Source organism: Corythoichthys intestinalis, chromosome 5 (genome assembly GCF_030265065.1).
Source record: "Corythoichthys intestinalis isolate RoL2023-P3 chromosome 5, ASM3026506v1, whole genome shotgun sequence".
NCBI lineage: Eukaryota > Metazoa > Chordata > Actinopteri > Syngnathiformes > Syngnathidae > Corythoichthys > Corythoichthys intestinalis.
Window position 1 is genome coordinate 51,881,890 of NC_080399.1, and position 23,285 is coordinate 51,905,174.

The 23,285-nt window shown below is 40.5% G+C and overlaps 1 protein-coding gene across 1 annotated transcript in view; it reads right to left on the bottom strand.

Annotated features, from left to right (window-relative positions):
* necab2 (N-terminal EF-hand calcium binding protein 2) overlaps positions 1-23,285 on the bottom strand; it is a 215,559-nt gene that overhangs the window by 26,898 nt on the left and 165,376 nt on the right. The window contains exon 9 of the mRNA XM_057836566.1: positions 10,527-10,583. Coding sequence (XP_057692549.1) covers positions 10,527-10,583 — 57 coding nt within the window. The remainder of the gene's footprint in view (positions 1-10,526; positions 10,584-23,285) is intronic.

Below are 23,285 nucleotides of genomic sequence, written 5' to 3' on the forward strand. Positions count from 1 at the left end.
TAAAAGGGCTGGCAAAAACAACACTGGTTTTCTAAATAGAAAGTCCTGTAACGGTTAGTTACACTTACGTTGCATTTGGAATGCGCTTAATTTGGTTTGGTTATAAAAAATGTACGGTTTTTGTTTGATTGTTCCATTAGTCACTGCCCTAATGAAACTATAGTACATTCCTCAGTTTGTCGTGATTCGCTCGCTCCCTATCTCCCCAATTCTCCCTCTCTCTCTCTGGTTTTTGTCTGTGGTACCTCAGTGATATTGACTCTCTGATTCAGATTCATTGAGCGAATGTCCAAGTAAAATAATGCATGCTGACTCAGAGAGACAGCTAATGGCAATTGGATGAGTTGTGTTTTGTGTGTTTGTGTGTGAGTGTTTTCTCTCGGGGAAAGTACTGTCCTGTTTGCATTTGTTACATCTGACCATATATCCTTAGAATTGCCTACAGCGTTTTGTTGCCTTTGCATATGGGAGTTGATTGACAAAAATAGATATAGTCCAGAGCCCCCAAGGATGTTATCAGCATAGCCCCGAACCTGTAGTTAAAAAATCACCCCACTGGAGGGGCATTGTCATTTCTTGAGAATGCTTTAGTAGCGCTCATTAAAAATGTAACACCTGTGGAAATATAAAAAGATAAAGTGTTGCAAATTTATATTCATCTGTGCCCTACCTCTTTGTTGATAATTATCCAGATAAATTATTAACACGAATAGTAATGCAGCCCTACATCGGGGGAGCACAAGCTAGTGCAAACTGTAGGCTCGTGCCAAGTCAGATTAAATCCAGAGGGTTGTATCAGGAAGACCATTTAATTTAAATATGCAAATTACACATTACTTAGAAATATATTATATGTAGAAAATAATGTTTAAACACATAAAATAAAACAAACGCATTGTAATTTTGGGACAAATGTGATGTCAGTTCTACCCATGTGCCTTTGTGCTAGAGTTAATTTGTGGACTGCCACACTCCAAAGAAATGCACATACACTATTTCAACTTTTAAATAGGTGTTTTTCATTGTACACATTTACACATTAGTTTTGTGTTTTTACACATTACTGAACCCATTGGTGTATTTATCACGTAAGAGAGTCAAAACGCTTATGAAAAAGCATTTGCTTAGTATAAACAGTGTATCACAAAAAGTGAGTACACCCCTCACATTTCCGCAGATATTTAAGTATATCTTTTCATGGGACAACACTTACAAAATTACACTTTGACACAATGAAAGTAGTCTGTGTGCAGCTTATATAATAGAGTTAATTTATTTTCCCCTCAAAATAACTCAAAATATAGCCATCACTATCTAAACCCCTGGCAACAAACGTGAGTACACCGCATGGGAACTACGTACATCCCTAAATGTCCAAATTGAGTACTGCTTGTCATTTTCCCTCCAAAATGTGACTCGTTACAGGACTGCAGTCAGCATTGCTACAGAGATTAAAGAGGTGGGGGGTCAGCCTGTTGGTGCTCAGACCATACGCCGTACTGTGCATCAAATTGGTGTGCATGGCTGTCACCCCAGGAGGCAGCCTCTTCTGAAGACCGTACACAAGAAAGGCCGCAAACAGTTTGCTGAAGACATGTCAACAACGCACATGGATTACTGGAAACATGTCCTATGGTCTGATTAGACAAATATTAATTTATTTGGTTCCGATGGTCTCAAGCATGTGTGGCGGCGACCAGGTCAGGAGTACAAAGATAAGTGTGTCATGCCTACAGTCAAGCATGGTGGTGGGAATGACCTCCCACCTCTTCAATCTCTGCAGCAATGCTGACAGCTCTCCTGTAACGAGTCACATGACATTTGGAGTTGTTGACTGTGGAGTTGATTTTTTTGTTGTAAATTAATTTTGTAAATTATTTTTGAGTTGATTGGTGTTGATTTGCATGTTGTTTCAACAATACCAGTGTTCCGATCGCTCTTGGCGCGGTGTTAATTCAGTGAGTTGACCACAGACACCCCTGGCAGAGTTAAAATGTACTAGCAGTTAATTAGCCACACCCAGTTTAAGTGCATGTGTCAGAAAACAAAGCAGGCACAAAGACTTGTGGGTGAAGTCACACCACGACTGTAAGTAGTGTTGTCTGTAGATTGGTGGAGTGTGTTGGTTTGAAAATAATGCAAAATAGTGAGCCTGACTTCTTTGCTTGCAGGATGCAAAATGCCTCTGTTACCTCTCATGAGCACAGTAGGGTACAATGGCCAGTAAGGCCCATACTCTGCAATTGGGTTCCCGACTCATCCAGAATATTAATAACGTTACAATGAATATTTAAAATTAACACTCCCATTGTAAGAAAACAAAAGGTGGTTACACATTTTGCATATAAAAGGTTTGACTAGGAATTGCTTAACTTGTTCAAGTATTTTATTACGTATTACTTAAATTCTTTACGTATTTTTCATTTAACGACATAACTTAAAAGTTACTTAAAGCAGTTGTGTGTAACCACTCGAAATAAGATTCTTGCATAATTACTATTTCATTTTTTAAGTGTGGTTACACATTTTGCATTTAAAAGGTCTGATTAGGAATTGCTTAACTTGTTCAGGTAGTTTATTAAGCCTTACTTAAATCATTTAGGCACATTTCATTTAACTCCAGAACATAACAGTCACTTAAAGCAGTTGTGTGAAACCACTTGAAATTAGGTCCTTTCATAAATACCATTTTTTTTTTTTTTTTGAGTGCAGTCAGGATGTATTAAAACGTCAGAGAACACCACGGTCTTATCAGTTTTGGGCTAGGCAAAATAAAATGTCGAATGCAGTTCCTAATTCAGATAGCTTGAGTGATGAGTCTTTCTCAGGTCATGTGCTGGAAAGCCAGAGCCAGCTGCAAGCTAACAGTTTGAGCTGAGCCGATATGACCATTTGATTTAGCGTCTTCATTGAAAGAAGAATCAGCTTGTTAATAAAAACAAAGTAATTAAGAAATCAATGCGGCGATGAAGTCACGGTTTGTGTTTGTTTAATATTAATAAAAGTAATAATATTGCATTGGATTCATACAGCGCTTTTCAGAACACAAAAAGATGCTTTACATTGCATTATGCTTTCACTCAACACTAGATGGCGGTAAACTATTACTGTAGCCACAGCTGCCCTGGGGCAGTCAGACAGAAGCAAGGCAGCCAATTTGCGTCATCTGCCCTTCTGACCACCATCAACCACTCGTTCTCACACTACTTTCACACAGGCATGTAGGGTAAAGTATCTTGCCCAAGAATACAACATTCATTGTTTATGGTTGGAGGTGTGACAGAAGTTCTTTTCCGTTGACTAATTGACGGTGTGCAAGTGGACCATTATTTGTGGGCTCCTCCACACTTTCGTGGGTTCTCGAGATGTCCGTCCGGTGTGTGTGCTTGTATGCGTGTGTGTGGGGGCAGGTGCAAATTTTTTTGCGGAGCCCTCCAGACAACCGGTCAAAAGGGGTTGGGGCCTGGCGGAGATATCTAAACACTTAAAAAAACGCAATATATTATAGCTCCGTGCATCATCATACCTTTCTGTTTGACCCTCCCCTCGCCCGACCACGCTCACCTTACACCCGCAAATCGGGTGGTCACACCCCTAAGCACCCCACTGAAGGCTGAGTTATGCTTCTGCGGCAGACCTACGCCGCCAAAGCAGACCCGATTTACGACCCTTCGTCGTAGCCCTCCAAAATTTTCTGTCCGCTCAGACTGTTGTTTCCAGTTCAGCACCATTTTCAAACATTACTGTGCTACACACGAAAATGGACCAAGCCGACGAGAGTATCATCGAAGAGGTCCGCAAGTATAACAACCTCTTCTATGTCTTGTCAAGACATTATAAAGATTGCCAAATGGCAAACAAAAAAACTCGTGGGCATTATTGTGTAACTGTAAGAAAACTAGAGGAAGTCGACAAGAGTCCCCCAAAACCGTACAAACACAATGCCACACCCCTCTAGTGGCTTGGCGGTGAATTACAGAGCAACGTGTTCCCTTGCCGCAGAAATATCGAATGCTCATTGACGCTGTCGTCGTTACGCTGTCACCGCAACACAGAAGCATAACTCAGGCAAAAGTGCCACTCCTGGCTTTTACAGTATTTCGAGGGAAATGTTTATTTTTCAAAAGAATGATGTACGCCTCAATTTATGAGGCACGTTTGAATTCTGTGATGCAATAGGTTAGTTCTACAATAGTTGTTAGAGAAGGCCTTAATACCAAAAAGTCAATTGTTGAAAGTCACTGCATATATTTTTTTCTTGAAACATTAAACAAAACAAAGAGTAATTAGAGGCTTCACTTCTGCAAGATAGGAAATTAGCGTAGGTGGGTGCATGGTGCTGAGAAGCCTTGAGTGCAGTTAGTTAATTATGTGTTATTATGTGACAAATACAGGGCTGCAAAAACGCTGTATGGAGAAAAAAAAAACAGAAGGAAAAGGCAAAAATATATTATGCTAGAAATCCCAGCGGTACTGGTAAAATAATTATTTTTTCAAAAGAAGATAACCAGTTCTGTCCCTGTGACCTCAACACCTTCTCATTTCTTCTTTTCCATTAGCTTGTTCTTATTACAACATAATCTCCTTGCTGGTGCTTGAGCGAAGTTACATTTGCATTCTTTTATTCTTCTACCTTTTCTCTTACTGGGCACCTCCAAAGGATCCAAAGACTGAGGTATATGGGCTTAGTCTATAGCAAGTCAAATCCCACACAAAGTTCATAGTTACATTTCCAATGCCTGCGATGGCCCACGACAAGCAATACACATCTATTGTTATCTGTCTTCTTTTTCGTTTCAAAGTATATTGTATCTCATACATGGTCTTATCTTCTCTTGCATGGTAATGGCCACCTCAGCAACTTCAAACCAGCAATAACAGAGCTGCTTAGACATGCAGTCTTGTGACTTCTATTTCACAATCTCCTCTGTTAATAGAATTCCTTTCAAATTTTCAATACCCTCCAAGAAGCTGAATTTGAGAAAGCTATTGCCGATAATGAATTCCAATGGACCTATCGCAAAACCACGCCCCCAAATCAGTAAACTCGGTCACCAACCGTAGCGATGCATAGAAATATACTGTGTGGTCATGATCTTTTTTCCTACTTTAAAATTGCAAAAACCCGACTTTAACGCTGTGCATGGGGTATCTGTACTTGAAATACCAGGTATCCTAAAAGATCGGGGGGAGGAATTTTTTTGTGTGTGTTTTTTAAAGCCTGAAAGAAAGCTCGCCAAATGCAAGCTATGGATAAGGCTCTATGGTCAATCACATAAACAACTGAATGTCATGACAGTCATCAAGTTGTTTAGTTTGCACCTCTGGAAAATATTGACTGCTTGTTCATTGCCACAAAAGCTTCAGGACAAAAATCTAACAGAACATGATGTAACGTTACTAAGTAACTAAAGTTATAACTAGATAGATATTCGGCCAGTAGGGTTTCTCCTTTTTAAGTTGTGAGTGGTAGCATTTCGCCTTGATTATAATAATGGTCTCCTCTGTAAAGTTTAATACCATGGACATATCGCTCAAATACTGCAACACTCTCTAGCACTTTTCACACACATATCCAGGGAAATTCTCATGTAAGTTGACGCGGGATTTACTTGTGTCATTGCTTTTATGCATGTAGAGATGTCCCGAGAATGACGCAGGGTTGGACACTTTCACAGACTTGTCCCGTGTTGCCCACTGGCGCTCTCTGTGCGGGGAGGGCTGCTGGCTCGATTTTATAACCCGGACATTACGTCATTTTTGGTCGACATCTGCTGTCACAATGTTGGTCAAATCGTGGTTTGTTCCAGAGTAAGCGTTCCCGACGTCGTAACTGCAGCCAATTCAAGCTCATCAATCGTGATCGAGTGTATTTTTGTTGCGGGGCAGCGGCAGACAGAGGCTCGCTAATTCACCCGGCCTCAGGCCCCGATGAATAGGAAGGCTGCGCGGTGCGCGGGCCCGGGTGGAGCCGCCGCGGGTACAGATCTTGGTGGTAGTAGCAAATATGTACTTATTAAACCCTTGACCGCATCTCTTCCTCGGCTCTACGATACCGTTGCAATTTAATTCCGTTATGTTATCAGTTTTATTTAGTTATTTCCAGCTTGCTATGTTGATGTTTGTTTACTGTTTTTCGTCTTACTGCGAAGAGAGAGAAAGTGACGATCGGGACGCCATGATATTTACGTCATCAGCCATTGTGCTGTGACCAAGGAATTTAACGCCTGCTTTCACGCACACCGCTTCCCGGGAAAGTCCCGGATATGATAATAAGATGCTACCTGTGAAATGTCCGCGTTATCTCTGTGTCAGTCGACCCGGGAAATTGTTTCTCACATACAACTACTGCACGGTTAAAACCGCGATATTCCTGGTGTTTCAGAGTGTGTGAAAGGAGCTTTGGTCTGTTTCTAGACGAAATTCGGGAAAAAAAAAAGATAAGAGCTTTTTGTAATTTACATTCCCCTCAGGTTCCATTGGAAAACTCCAGAAAATCTGCGTTTCTTTCTGGGCACTTCGCCATGCAGTCTGAATTGGTAGACTTCTGTAAAGATGGTAATTGTATTGAAATGTTCTTCTCTTTCCACACTGTAAATGCTAATATATAACTTAATATGATTAGCGAACCAAACTCATTTTTTATCAACCTGTTGTGAGCACCAATTTTCTAATAAGAGCCTAAGTTGAAATTTGGGGCTGCAAAACATTCCTAACTTGATGTATCTCACTTAAGTCAAATTAGCCGTTCTTTCAGACATGCGCAGATCTGTCGCATCTAACTCGCGCTTTTCTGACACCAAAACATTCCTGCACATGTCCACGGTGATCCGTGCTGTCAACCACAGCTCTCTTTAGTTTCACTTAATTTAATTACTTTACATTGATTAGGTCAGTAAATATTTTACTCCTTATATACTGTCTCGTTGCAGCAACGCGACTGTTTATGAAAGAGTAAAATATTGTAGCAACTGTTATTTACCTGTTCCACAGCAATGGATGATGGGTTGTTGTGACAACTATGACTGAGAATAGTGATTATAGTCAGGGGTGCACATATTTTTTTGCCCAGGTTCTCAGAGGAGGACCTGGAGATGTGACTTGGTCCTCATTGAGCTTGAGAGCCGACCCGCCTGATGCGAAAAAAATTATGACAAGCTTTAGTTAGAGCCAAATACCTTTAAGTAATTATATTAACAATTAATGCCTGATTAACATCAACTGGCACAACAAAATTGCCATTACTTTGAAGTGAAATGTAAAGAAATAAACATAAAAGCAGAACTAATTCAAAATAAAGGGCATTATGCGGCTCCCACATCAACTCCAAGCCTTTGTAAAAGTGGGATGTCCTCCTCCTCATAGGAGCTCATTGAACGTGCATGTTTAGCTTTGTGAAATGCGAGCAAAAACACGTTTGTCAGTGCATGGCGCTGCTCTTCATTAACTTTATTCCGCCACTTGTCCATAGGGGGTGCTGCCTGACATCAATAGTTTGCTTAATTGCCACAAGCTCTGTTTTTTTTTTCGTGCTTTTCAAAGTTTGGATGGCTGAAATTCTTTGACCCTACATAAAATGCGCTGCTCTTATCAGCGACATTGGGATTCTCACGGCAAATTTTGTACCACATATCCGTGCGAGTATCATTTGCTTCTAGCCATGGTATCTCCTGCAGCCACTTTTCAGCAAAAGTCCTTTTTTCGGTAGCTCCGGTGACGTCTCTGTCGTCTGTCTGTCCTTTGGTGGGGGAACACGGAAATAATTACTCAGTGGGGCCTGCCTCCGACATTTTGAGAAGTGATTATCTCGTGTCCGCCGCAAATACAGTGGTCAGCCATCGGTACGCTTAAGCGTATGGAAGCCGTTGAGGGCCAGCGCATTTGTATACGTCCAGTACGCATGCGCGCATGCGGACCACTTATGTGCACCCCTGATCATAGTTATGTCATGTGTGTTCTGTTGAAGAAAGTGTGTTGTTTCTTGGGGTCGTGCTGTGTATGGGGCTGTGAACAGCAAGTGTTAAAAACAATAGCCAGTCTCTGCCATTCTTCTCCACATCACATGCCACAATATTTACTTACCAAATCAATGTGAAGGTGTTCAAGAGATCTACTACTGATCGTTCATTTCACCCCAAGCATCAACAAAACAGCCATTGAGTGTTCTACCTTCTTTTATTTGGGGTTGTCATTACTGTTTGAAAGTGTGTTATTAACTAAAAATTAGCATGTGCTGTTTATAACATAGAATTATTTCAGGTAAAAAAAAAAAATGAAGTTCAACTGCATATGATGAATGAGCTGCACTAAAACTAACTAAGGTATCACTTCAGAACTGGAAGCTCACAATAAATAAATTACTGTAAATATAATTCAAGTTATTTCGAGTACTACAAACTCAAACAGTTTACTATGATCCAATGGTTAAGGTTAATTTGAATCCTTAAAACTTGAAATAATTAAGTACATTGCATCTAATTAATGTAAGTAACATAAATTACATTCTCTAAGGCAGCAAGTTTTTTTTCTTTTCTTCTTAAAGTAAAGTCAACTTATCATAATGTACAGTGCACAGAGGAACACTGGAGTGCTGACAAAGTGGCTATTTGAATCACATTGGCCACTCCCTCAAATTCCTTAGTTTAGCTGGGATGCCAATTCAGATTGAAATGCTATGTCATGGCCTTTAAAGCCTGTCTAGCTCGAAAACCCTTTTGTTTAACGTTTCATGAAATTTAAACAATTTTGCAAAGAAAGGTGAACCAACATATCCCCACAGTAATGTGAAAAACTCAATGAGAGTTATTGAAAACAGTTGATTACAGTTGTTACTGAGGACGGTGGTGCTACACTCCATTATGTTTAGGCCACACATACTTTACTACACATGGCCGTAGGTTGGAGTATCTGTATGTTTCGTAGATTTTTTTTGTTGTGTGCACATTTTGTCTCCAGTGTTGTTTTTGTTGTCATTGTGAACTTTTGTCAAACTGAAAAAATGTAGTATGTGAAAGATATCTGTAATGAATGAACTTTATGGAAAACAATTTCTACTGAAGGCCAAATCATTTTAAGGGAAACTGGTATGATATATTACGGTACATCTCGTCTTTTTGTTGTGGAGTCAAATTCAGCAGTAGGTCAGTTGGGCTCATTATTTAGTGGTTTTAGTGCCCCACCCCTACCCATATATTACACTTACACTTCTGAACATCACAATCAAACATCAAAATGTTTATATTCCCAGTCAATTTATATCTTTTCTAATACAGTCTGACTTGAAGATGAGCCAGATGGATCAGTTGGTTTCTGCAGTATTCTGTCCACACAGGCTTAATTGAATTTACAAGACACCAAAGAAAAATGTTCTTATTTAGAGTGATTTGTGATGCATTTTATAGACAAAAGTTGAATTAGTTGAAACTCCTTTCACTCAGAGAAACCAAAGTGTTCTGACACCTATTTATTCAGGGTCTTACTCTTTTCAGCAACTAATGGGGTTCAATAAGTAGCCCGACTACAGGCTTTCGTGCTAGAGGTGACTATTACGTGGGGCTTCTTAAGACAGAACAATAATACCTTATGTCTTTTTAAAATCCAGCTAAAGCAGTAATGCTTTAGATGAAGGATTTAATTTGTTTCATAAACAATCCTGTAACGCATTCACTATTGATATGAATTAACTTGGCATTGTTTTTCCAGCTCACCCTTAAACTCAAACCTTAAATTTTGGTTATATAGAGTAGATGAAATACTGAAATATATCTTTTAAATATATAAAATCACAACAAAACAAGTATTGTTAACAAAAAGGGTTATCTAAGATGTGATTACGGAGCATTGGTGCAAGGGGTGTAATGGGGCTTGTTCTAGTGAGTGAAATGAACATTATGAACAGTTATAATTGTTTCCATGTGAATGTCTGTACTAGAGTTTTGGTCTTTAATAGCTATAATTTGTACTTAACTTTTGGTTCACGACACAAAGCAATAAAATTAATGAGTCAACTAAAAATTTGGTAAACATTAAAATAGTGCAGTCATCAATGTGTCAAAGGTCATACAACAGTGGCAAAATAGTTGACAATTTAATGTACGTTAAAAAATAAAATAAAATAAAAATGTCCCATACAGTGGCTTTTCAAAATGAATACTGAAAATATTGGCTATTTTCTCAGTGTGTGCATTTAAATATATTAAAATATGTACTTGACTTAATTCATTTTTTGCAGAATACCTGACATCAATAAATGATTCAGAGACACACAACAGCTAAAAAGAAAGCTATATGCAGGAAATCATTCAAAAGCTTAGCATCTTCTGAAAATCCACAAAATAAGACCAATGCATTTTATTTAACAATGCTGCCAGCCCACACCCTGTTTGCTAATTACATTGCCGAGTGATGCCCGGCACTGATTCTGAGGTTTTAAAGAGGACATTGGCTCCATAAGGCAGTACTGAATGATGCTACACCTGAGGCTGTACATTAAGTTGAGTTCGCTTATTTGTTTTGTGGCCACTTACTGCACTGGTGGTGCCATCTGTGTCTGTTAGCCTCTGGTGCAGATCAAACCAGACAGTCTGTAAGGAGAAGCACAACAACAATATGTCAGTCAAAAGGACTGGAGAGCCACGGAGAAAAAGCTTGCAACATGCAAAGTCACTTACTTTGTAAAATAGTGAAAGATAAAAATATCGAACAAAGGATGAGGTAGAGGTGTGATTTTTTTTACTGGTTTAAATGAATTATTATTATTATTATTTTTAATGTGTAGTGTACGTACAAAAAGGTGGATTCATTGATCAGTTGGACCTGTATGTAGATGGATTGTGTATGCCAATGTGAACAACAAATGTGAAAGAAAAGAAGCTTTGTAAAAATTCTCCATTTTGCAGTCAACAGCAACTAGAAAGTACGGTCTCTTAGGGAGCGACTTCACACAACACTGCGGATTCCCTCTCTTGAACTATTGAACTGAAGTTTTTTTTATACGTTGTGTTCTGTGTTTGAATGACTTTATTCCATTACTATCAGACTTTATTGAAAAGCACTTCCAGTATCTCATAGAAAATTGTTTGTCATAAATTAAATCCAGTAGGGTTTACCAAACTTCCTACATCAGCAGTGCTCCAATGGACCCTAAGAGGCTTTATTGTACAGTGGTATGAAAAAGTATCTGAACCTTTTCGAATTACTCACATTTCTGCATAAAATCACCATCAAATGTGATCTGATCTTTGTCAAAATCACACAGATGAACAAACACAAACCACCCAGTAATTTATAGGCTTTCATATTTTAATGAGGATAGTATGCAAACAATGACAGAAGGCCGAAAAATAAATAAGTGAACCATCACATTAAATATTTTGTGCCCCCCCCCCCCCTTTTTTTTTGCAGCAATAACTTCAACCAGACGCTGCAGATCAGTCTGGCACATCGATCAAGGACTAATCTTTGCCCATTCTTCTCTACAAAAATGTCTGGCATGTATCGCTGTCTTTAGGTCATGCCACAGCATCTCAATGGGGTTCAAGTCTGGACTTTAACTTGGCTTCTCCAGAACGTGTATTTTGTTTTTCTGAAACCATTCTGAAGTTGATTTACTTCTGTGTTTCGGATTATTTTGTATTGTATTGTATTGGATTATCAGTTAACAACCAACACCAAAATAATCATACTGAATAATTAAGACCATTGTGAAAGTTTGAAATTTATTTCTCCGACATACTGTACAGTAGCTCTACACTACATTGTGTACTGTATATAATATGTGAATGTAAGGAAGTGTCCGGTGGCATTACATTGGTGTGGAGGAGGTAATGTTTCTTCTGACGTCTCAATTAAAGTACCCCGATTACCTTCCACTCTGATAACTTGAGAGTCATATAAACTTAGTATAGTCAGTCAAGAGAAGCAGCGAAGGCTCCTTCCAATTAAGTGAGTGATAACCATGATTGCTCCTGTGAATAAATTATGGCCAGACTGAACACTTAAGTGATCACAGTAGGGGATGGCACTGGGGACTGGCTAAGTGGGTAGGTCTCTTCTTCCTCCGTCTCTCTCTCTCTCTCTCTCTCTCTCTCTACATCCTCATATGTCCAGCTAATGTTGAATTATGTGAAGGTAATATTGCACTCGGATCAAGACACTTTGGGTATTTTTTCATAGGTGGCGCAGCTTAGCGAAACTGACTTTCGCCAAGTACAATGTACAAGCATGTCGGTCTAATCCTGAGAGTTTTGGAAAAGTGCTGTGCGTTCTCATCTTTTTTCCCATATATCTGACAAAGAGGCTGCTGTAGGGCGGGTAGCACTTTCTTCAGCCTTCTACCATTGCTTGTACAACATAGTCTCATTCGAAGCACACGTCAAAATAAACTTTGCACATACAACTTGCTGTCAGTTTGAGTCAAAGGTAGAACTAACAAGGCAAATCTTTCCAACAGATTTTGAGAGTTTGATCTCTTTTCAAAAACAAGTACTGTATACAACAATACAACAGTACTGGATACAACAATAGATTTCCCACAAAAATTGCAGTTATCGTACATCGGTGTGCACAAGCCATTCGACTATATGCCAATATTTGTTTGGGAACTACAAATTGACTGCACCCGCTTTGGAATTTGGCACATCCATCTGCTCCATGTTAAATACACTGGCATAACAGAGTGTCCTTAAAGAAACATAAATTATGTTGGATCGGACCAGTGCTAACATTTGGATCACAACAGATCCCAGATCTTGATTCATTTTGGTGGATCTCAATGCAATGCAGGCAGACATACACGGACATTTGTATTCATTCATGATGTGAAAACATGGATCAAACTTGACTTAATAGTGGAAGTCACAGAATTGAATACATTATTTTTGTAAACATGTTTTATTATACTACTTAAAAACACACACGGACATGAACGGTTGAGGTAAAAGAGAGTCTCCAAGTGGCCACTTCCCAAACCAACTTTATGTAATCCATCTGTAGAGGTCTGCTTGCAAATCAGTTTCTTTTTCCATCTTGTCAAACAAAGACTAGCAGTGCACTACTAGCACATTACGTTTCAAGAAAGTGTAAAGATGACTGCTGACTGGCTGTGATTGGGGTCAGCCGTGTTCACACCTACAGCAGAACAATGTGCCCTTTTTCAAATGCACTTGCCTGCACGCGTCCTTCCAATTTACCAAAACCCAGTCTAATAGGCCTCGTAAAACAGTGTAGATTTGGGCATCACATGAAAGAAGAGTCACATGTTGCAGCTTATGTACAGTATGCAGTACATAGGGGTTCAGCTTGCTTTTGGGCTCTTTAATATTATTTCTCCATCAGTTTGATGTACTTTGATGGAGCTGACACAACAAAGGTGAAGTATGAATAAAATTTCTACTCAGAGGTTGCTCATCCCTTTGGGTCAAATTGAATGTTCGGTGTGCCTGTTCGCATTAAATGGTCTCTTGAGGCCTAATTACCTGCAGGTTTTCAAGATGTATGCATGAGGTTATTAATATTCTAATAAAATATATAGTATGTAAGAGGCACGTTTGCAGTAAATTTCCCTAAAACATAAGAGAGAACTTTTTTTTCTGTGTGACGGATTTTTAATATGCCCAGCATGTGCACATAGCACAGAGTGAGAGATATCAAGCGCAGTTGACAAACTCTAAATAGACAACATGGAGAAAAATAAGATTAGGAAATGCGGTATGACTAAGTGTACATACAGTGGTATGAAAAAGTATCTGAATCTTTTGGAATTTCTCACATTTCTGCATAAAATCATTATCAAATGGGATCTGATCTTTGTCAAAATCACACACATTCAAAAACAATGTCTGCTTTAAGTTAAACCACCCAAACGTTTATAGGTTTTCATATTTTAATGATCACAGCATGTAAACAATGACAGAAGGGGGAAAATAAGTAAGTGAACCCTCTGTCTAAGGAGACTTAAATAGCAATTGAAACCAATTTTTACCAAACAATTTAAGTCAGGTGTGTGCCCAATCACACACCTGGTTTAAAGCTGCCCTGCCAACTATAAAAAAACACACTTGGTAAGAAATGTCTTGATGAGAATCATTTGCCACGTTTACATGGAGCCAAATATTCCAATTACAATCGGAATATTTGTTCAAACCGAATAAATGTGTTCCATATAAACACCTCATTCGGAATGAACAGGCCCAAACCGAATGGAATTTCATTCCGATTCACAGGGGTGGAATATTCCTTTTCCCAAACCGATTAGAAGTAAAATTATATCATGTAAACAGGGAAGCGGAATGGTGTCTGGTTGCGTTCTTTCTGCGCATGCTCCGTACTGACGTGGTGACGTCACTTGGTGACGTAAGTAACGTCACTTGCAACATGGCTTCCAAGCACACGCACAGCGCACCCACACAACTTTTTAAATGAACGGCGTATCATTCTTATGTTTTGTTTCCACTCGAAAAGTTAAAACAGCAGCTGATCTGGCGATCGATCTCCATGTTTTGCAACGTGACGCTTTGTTTTGATTAATCTGCGCATGTCAGACGGCAGTTGTCAAACGTCCTTTCAGAATAAAGGCAGTCACATGTAAACGCTGGATCGGAATAGATAAAGTGACATGTAAACAGCTGATGTGAAATTTCCATTCGGAATGATTTGAATCGGTATGAATAAAAGTCAGCATGTAAACGTGGCTATTGTCTGATGTGCATCATGGCTGGTCAAAAGAGCTGAAGACCTGCGATCAAGAATTATTGATTTGTATAAAGCTGGGATCGGATACAGAACCATCTCTAAAAGTCTGGATGTTCATCAATCGACAGTCAGAGAAGTTTCTACAAATGGGGAGAGTTTGGCACTATTGCTCCTAAGGAGTGGCCATCCACCAAAGATGACGCAGAGAGTTCAGCGCAGAATACTCGGAGAGGTAAAAAAAGAACTCTAGAGTGTCTGCTAAAGACTTACAGAAATCACTGGCCCATTCCAATATCTCTGTGCACCCATCAACTATATGTAAAACTGTGGCCACAGAAGTAAATCAACTGCAAAACCGTTTCGATGTGCCAGACTGATCTGCAGCTACAGGAAGTGTCTGGTTGAAGTTATTGCTGCCAAAGGGGGGGGGGGGGGGGCACAAAATAGTAAATGTGATGGTTTACTTACTTATTTTCCTCCTTCTGTCATTGTTTGCAGACAGTCCTCATTAAAATATGAAAATCTGTAAATGTTTGTGTGGATTGTGCTATATAAATAAATTTGCCTTGCCTTGCCTAAAGTGGACACTGTTTTTTCATTTGGTGGTGGTGGTGTTATACTTATATAGCGCTTTTCCACCTTTCAAGGCGCTCAGAGCGCTTTACACTATCTCGCCATCCACCTACTGGTGACGCAGCACCAGGAGCAACGTGGTGTTCAGTAAAGATATTCAAAATGCAGATCATTGTTCTAAATACCCATGCATTTCAAAACAATGTCACACCGAACTGCTGGCATTCTTTTCATTCTGCAGGACTATTATGTTAAATTCGTAATGCGACCACAAGAGGATGGCTATGGCCACTCGTGCTCATGATGCATTTGAGGAAGGTGGGGAAGTCAGACTTATTCCACTCGGATGGGACCAGTTGTGACCTCATAGTCGTTCAAAGCGATGTAAACAGCAAAGATGGCTAACTGCGAAAAGTTGTTTTTTATTTTGGCCATCAAGACATTTTGATCGCCACCAAACCTGCCTTCTCATAAGCGATTAAATAGTGGAGGAAAAATGACACCTGAGGCTTTCTTTATTTCTACTACTGACGGTCTGATTTTCGACGGGCAGCGCCATTTTGTCAAGTGACGTCAGAATGAAACAACTCGTAATGTCTGGGTATGCGACTTTGCGACTAAGACCTCCTAGTTTGAGTGTCGATCCAATGTTATATTTTCTGGTTGGAGGTTGGAAACTCCCAACTTCCCACCTTTCTCGAATGCAGCATCAGTCTGCTGAGTTGACTGAAGGATGGCAACATGGAGAAATGTGGATTTAGAGAAACAGATAGAAGCAATGGGCAAAGTTTCCACAAATTCCCTATGAAGACCGAAGAACAATTTAAACGGTGGTTACTTGCTGCTGCTGGCTATGATAGAAAAAAAATCAGCGGTGACAAAAATAATGTGATATCACTCCGCCCTGCTCCCTGCAGAGCAGCTGGATTACAAATGTTGCTCTTCCTACTACAATTATTGACATGCAATTAATAACTTTATCCTGAAAACATAGCAACAATACTGATTGCATGGGTCATCGGTGATTTTAATGCGTGCATATATTGTTTTTCATGCTTGCTAAGATTGTACAATTGACTCGTTCTAGCTTAGCCACTCCGGAGCCCTGACACTAACAATTAACTAACAAACTGCATGGAATTTTTTTTAAATCAACCCCACTGAATAATTAAATTGCCGCTATCTCGAAGATTAAGGCTCATGTCAAAAATTCAGAACTTCCCTTTCAAGGGAAGAAATACTTGTGTGCACCAGCCTAAGCATAAGAGCCCAGAGTTCACAGTCTCTAGTTACTAGAGCTGGGAATCTTTGGGCACCTAACGATTCGATTACGATTACAATTCAGAGGCTCCGATTCGATTATAAAACGATTATTGATGCACCCCCCTCCCTTTTTTTTTTTTTTTTTTTTTTAAATGTTTTGTACATTAGTTCCAAAATAGTTCAAAAATACTCTCAGGCTAAACCAAACTACTATTTCAGTATCAAGTTAATATATAGCAGTAAACAAATATACAAAAATAACAGTAAAGAAAAAACTCCAATCCCCATTCTGTATCAGCAGCTTTAAACTACATTCAATTAATTTAATGTTGTCAATCAACCGTTAAAGTTGTTAAAATTGCTCCTGTTATTCCATAATTTCCCTTTTGTCTACTTTCGGCATGTGAAACTTTTAAAACTATTTTAAAGATAGATTCAGGTCAATATTTTACCGATTTAGGAGTATTTTAGATAAAAAGGTAATTAGGTTTGCTTGGAAGGTTCGCTACAACAGCCTTGCAGGGAAGTGTACTGCTTTAAGATGGCGCCCGTTTACTAACGCCCGCATCTAGCTTTTTTGTAGATGTGCTGCAACGCTACCGAATCTATTTTGCATCTAGTCCTATATAAATGATATCTATTATCCATTATGTGGATGTACTTGTAGCAGCTTTTCGGCAGCAGTCAGGTATGTTGTTTTTTTTATCTCGTGGCATGAGTTGAGTTAGAGCCGTGAGTTGAGCATTGGCATTACCCGAGGGGCCGGATAATGAGAAGCATGATGTTTAGCTACTCTCGCTCTGTTCTTCCTCATTGCGTACCGAAGAGCACGCGGCGCGCTGAGTGTGTTGTACTTCCTCTTTACTTGGCATATTTCAATAATCGGAATTTGGATGTTTGTGAATCGTTCTCGAATCTTCCACGGCCGAATCGCGAATAATCTAAGAATCGGAAATTTTGCACACCTCTACTAGTTACATCATCCAACTCTTCTCGTCATCCTCTCCAAGTCAGGAGTAAAAAGGCATCTGTCCACCACTTTCCTGGGCCCCTCCCCTCGGTGGGCCATGCCGTCTTTAAAAAAATTGTACAATTGACTTGGAGCCAAGCAAGTGTGTAGTCTGGCTTCTGCCCTATCCTGCCTGGTTTGCCTACCTTTCATCTACGTTTATTCTCCTGCGCAAACCTCTGTTGCAACTACTCAGGAGAGCTCATTGAAGACTGACAGTGGCTGTAAATTGTAGAAGAAAGGGTTTTCCTGTGTCATGAATACCACAGAAATCAATATTTTGCACTTAAAATGCAAATAACTTGGGCAGCAGATCTGGAACCGCTAATGAGCACTGATCTTCTAGCTCACCAAAGGAGCTTTTTTTCTTTTTTCTTTTATTATTCTTATTATTATTTATCGATCGTTTAGAAAACACAAAACAGATTTATTCCAACCAATGACAACCAGTGTTGTTAATAACGGCGTTAGAGTATAACGGCGGTACTAACATCGTTATTTTGTCAGTAGTGAGTAATCTAATTAGTTACTTTTCCCATCTTTGCAACGCTGTTACCGTTACTGAGGACGTGAGGGTGTGCGTTACTACAATTTGGTTGAATGACGACAGATGTCTAAGAGACACGGAGAGAGTAGAGCGGGAGAGGGGAGGAGGGGATTGTGAGTTGGTTGTGACGCCGTTGCAAATGCGCTGCTAGGTGGCTCTAAGCGTTGGCATAGCATTCGCGTTCTCGCTAGCATTAGCATTTAGAGTGGCGAGCGTAATGTTAAACGCTCAGGAAACCTTTTACATACAGTTTGTGTCGTTTAGGTTGGTACAATTAATTGAAAATAATGGATTGTTTTCCTTCCTGTTCAGTATGCATCATCATCACAAAGTTGCTATAATATGATAATAATTTGTTTTTGTTTTTTATTACCATAAATAGTCACTTGCCCGTGTGTGATTTTATTTTAAAAAAAAACTTGAGCAAAGATAGAAGAGGGAAGAGATTCAAGCCTCACCTGCATATTGAAAAATATATCTACACATATTAGGGGTGTGAAAGTACACACAAGACATAGTTTAGTACAACAGGAAAATGTTTTTTTTTCTCACAACATCTGAATATATATATGTGAGATTTAAAAAAAAAAAAAAGTAAAAACAGTGACCTATGGTATTTTTTAAATGAAAAAGACAGTTCAATCAAATCAGTTAATAAAAAACATATTTGATGTGAAGGACGTTATAGAATGGCTCATTTAGTAACATGTAGAACAGGGTTCACTAAATCCAGACCTCAGAGCCACTTTTCCTGTCGTGTTTTCCATATCTCCCTCCTCCAACACACCTGAATCAAATAATCAGGATCATTATCAGGCTTATGGAGAGATTGCTGATGACATAATCATTTGATTCAGGGGTGTTAGGGGAGAGAGACGTAGAAAACAAGACAGGATTGATGGCATCGAGGTCCAGATTTAGTGAACCCTGATGTAGTACATGAAAAGTAATGTCAGTTACTTTGCCGAGTAACTAATTACTCTTACGTTGAGGTAACTGAGTTACTAATTGAAATACTTTTTGGGAGACGTAATTTGTAACTTTACTTAATAACTTTTTTAAAGTAAGATTAACAACACTGATGACACCCCCCTCAAAAAATACATTAAAAACATTTTTAACGATCAAGTTACATGTTAACAATGAGGGCCCTCTGGTCACCGTAACGTTGACACTGTAAGGGCTGCCCTACGCCGCCAAAGCAGACCCGATTTATGACCCTTCGCCGTAGCCTGACGTAGCCACAATTTTCTGACTGGTCGATGGTCGATGCGTCAACACGTGGTGACGGGCCGCAAATGGACTTTGATTTATCCGCTCAAACTGTTCGGTTGACTGTACTGTCCAGCGCGAAATCAGCGCCATTTCCAAAAATGATTTTGTTACACGCAAAAATGGACCAAGCCGACAAGAATATCATTGAAAAGCAAGTACGACAATTTCTACAATGTTTCGTCAAAACGTTATAAAGATTGCCAAATGGCAAGGTCTGCGATTGCATAAAAAAATTGAAGAACCACCGTGACAAGTATGTGTGTGTTCGGAAGCAAATGGCCACCTGAAGCGGTGACACAGTCGGCCAAACACTGCCGGCTTTTTATCATTTTACGTTGTATTTTTGGTTAGTGTACTCCATCATTTATTGTGTACATAAGTTTAATGTGAGTCTGTGACTTATTTACAGTTCACAATTTAATTATATGAAGAATAAAGCACAGGTTTGGTGTCAAGAGAGTTGTTTTGATGCTTAATTTTCAACAACAGTTCACACAGTTGATACATTGTCACTGATTGAGAGTGCCCCGGTGCTTTTATGATAACGGATGGGGGGAAGAAGCAGAGGAGTCGATGATGGCTTTCCCCACTTTATTGTGACAACATTAAAATAAATAACAAAATACTAGTGGGCTTCCGCAACATGTGACCGCTAAACTTCACTTTCTCCCGTTCTTTCCACTCGCTTCCTGCTATGTCACCGCTCCCCAGTCTGATATCCTCTTAAAGGATCTGCGCATAGTTACGGACATTACAGTATGATCAACATTTATTGTTCAATGTTGATGAGCTGAAGATCCACATTCAAGTGTTCCATCTTCCGTTGGCATTATTGTGTAACCGGAGGAAAACTAGAGGAAGTCGACAAGAGTCCCCTCAAACCTTACAAACACAACGCCACACCCCTCTAGTGGCTTGGCGGTGAATTACAGAGCAACGCGTTCCCTTGCTGCAGAACTATCGAATGCTCATTGACGCCGTAGTAGCTTCGCCGTAACCGCAACGCAGAAGCATAACTCAGGCTTGAGCTCTCCTATTTTAATGCATACATTGCACTACCCTCCCCTCACACCCCCATCACGGTGCTGGGTGATGGCTGCCAGTCGGGAACCTGGCAGCCACAGTAATAGGGTGATAGGTGGGTCCCACACTTTTTCTATATGGCGTGGCTCCCGGGGTGTGGCCTCCCCTCTGCCTCGGCTGCCGGCCGCGGGAGTGGGCTGGGGGGTCGGGTCTCCGATCTTGCATCGCCCCGTGGCAGTTCCTGGGCGTTCTCCTGCCTCCGCCTTCCCCTCTCTTCTCTGGCTGGGCATCCGCCCTGCGCTCCGTCGCGGGTCGCTGGCTGGGCGCCGGTGTATCAGCGGGGTGTCGCCTGCACCAGCGGGGGACCCTGCCTTGCCTGGGGCTTGGTGGACCGCTGGGGGTCCCGTGGCGTGCCGTGCCGGTTGGGGGGCTTTGACTGCGGCTCGTGGCCCGGGTGGGCGGGCGGGGATGGGTGTAGGCGTGGGGTTGGTGATGTGTCCCCTCCTGCCATCCCTGAAGGCCGGTTGATGGGCGCGCGGGTGGCCCGGGGGACCACCCTGGGTCCCGGGGGGGGGGGACGATGGCTCCTTTGCTGGGCGGCGGGAGGAGGGATGGGCAGCGCATGGCCCCCCCACACCCCCGCCTGCCCTCCCTCCCCGGGCTGGCTGGGTGGGGGCCGTGGCCCTGGGTTGGCGCCCGCGCGGTTTCTCCGCCCGTCTGCGTGGCTGTCGCGCGCCCGGTGGGGCTTGCGTGCTTCTGGATGTGGTAGGGCATGCTCGGGTTGGGGGTTCCGGTGCCGGGATTGGCGATGCGGCGGCGTAGGGTTGGTCGCCAACGGGCTAACACTCATAAGAGATTCACACGATTACTGGGTTCTAGATCACAGAACTGATTTGTGTACACTCTACCCCTTTCAATCACTTAGCTTATAGTCTTATAGACACCCCCATTCTCCTCTTTCACTGGCCAATAGGCCCCCACATGGTGTAAACCGGAAATACATCTCGCTGACGATAGCACCAGCATATTAGTAACTAGTTTAGATGTTCAATGTATTTCTTGTTGTTGTTTGTGTATGTGTTTCTTTTCTTTCTTCTCTTGTATTTCTTTTCTTCTGTCCCCCCATAATCCCTTCCTGTTCGCTGCTTTGTCATAATAAAAAGGTATTTTGAATGATCACAATGGGAGTATGTCAGACTCTCAATGTGAAACATTAAAACTGTTCAGAATCCGGGCACTTAGACTTCCATTCTCTGTGTCAAACAGCTGAACAGGACAGGTTTTAATTAAAAAAAAAAAAATAAAATAAAAAAAAAATAACTCAGGCTTGAGTCCATGGATAGTTTTTCCCTGCATCATATGTAAAATGAAATAATTCCCTCCTGGAGTTGCTGTTTAAGTTATTAGCCATGCACACTGAAATATCTTCCTTTGAAGCATGCTCCGCAGGTAGTGAAAGAGAATTACCGTGAGGTTTTTTTTTTCTTTCTTTGAAACCCTGAGGGGCTAACGCTTTAACGCATCAAGGCATTGTCTTGCATGATAATTTTTTTTTACTTGGGAAAGCACATTTGTTTTTATTTAATGGGAAATGCTATTACGGTATTGATATTGTGTTAACACTTAAGTTGGTTTCTACATTGATATTCAGGTATGTTCAGTGCTTAGACAAATATTGTTGCACACTAACAGGATAAAACTAAAGTGGATTTTATTAGAGTGAGTCTTATTAGTGTCTTGCAGGGGCATGCACAAGCTTGGCTTAAGATTCAATTTCCTACAGCTTTAATGTCGATGCAGTGAAATATTTAATATTAAAAATATATTCATTCCCATGCCTCCCATAATAAATTTTACTTGTAAAGTCAATACAATGCTATAAAGGCTCTCTTCACACATGCCAGAAAAAAAATCATCCGTTCAGTTCGTCTATGTTTTCTTTTTCTGTCCCAGCTGACTTTTGTCAAAAGGAAATGCGGAATTGCTTCCATGGCAATTGTAGGGCACATATATTCAGATGTAAAGTCACACCGAAAGACAATTAAATAGTGTACATAAAAAAATTAAACAGCACATGTGGCTAGCTAATGGTCAGCTAACCTGGCTGTGAGCAAGGCAAAATATTGTGTGGAAAGCCCGTATGTACAGTGGTACCTTGATATACGATCGCTTCGACACATGATCTTTTCAAAATCCAACGTAAAATTTCACTCGCCATTTGTTTCTACATTCGACGACATGATCGAAATACGACAATTTATGACGCTGCAGTTTCTTTGTTTTCCCGCAAGACGGACGCACGGCGGATTTTCTTGTGAGAGAAATCAACATGGGAATGTTAGTGCAGGTGGTGAAAAAGGGAAAAAGGTTATGCTTACAATTGAAATGAAGATGGAAATGATAGAAAAATATAAGCGTGGTATGAAAGTCCGTGAACTGGCTCCACAATACGGCCGTAGAATGTCTACGATCTCGACGGTCCTCCTCCGACCTCCGTTTGCCAGTCTTAAGGTGACAATTATTACGCTGGTAATATCGACAAATGAAATCGCCAGCTTCGTCAGGCTTATAATCATTTATTTTAGAACTTGTGCAACACAACACGCCGAATGCCTGCCGCAGTCGACGCCAACAACAAAACATTAAAAGAAAAAGTAAAATCTCTACCGCGCCTGTCTTACTCTGTCACGTCAGCCACCTGGTGTGTTCAAGTACAGTACCCAAAACATGTCCTCCACATTAGAACCCGACTCGTTACATTATTACAGGAATTATTATTATTATATTATTATTCAGATTTTATTTATAATTTATTTGTTTTGCTATGTGTAATTGCCGTTTGCAATAGTACCAGCAGTATTTATTAAGGATTTAGTCTAGGTTTTCGGGCTGTGGAACGAATTA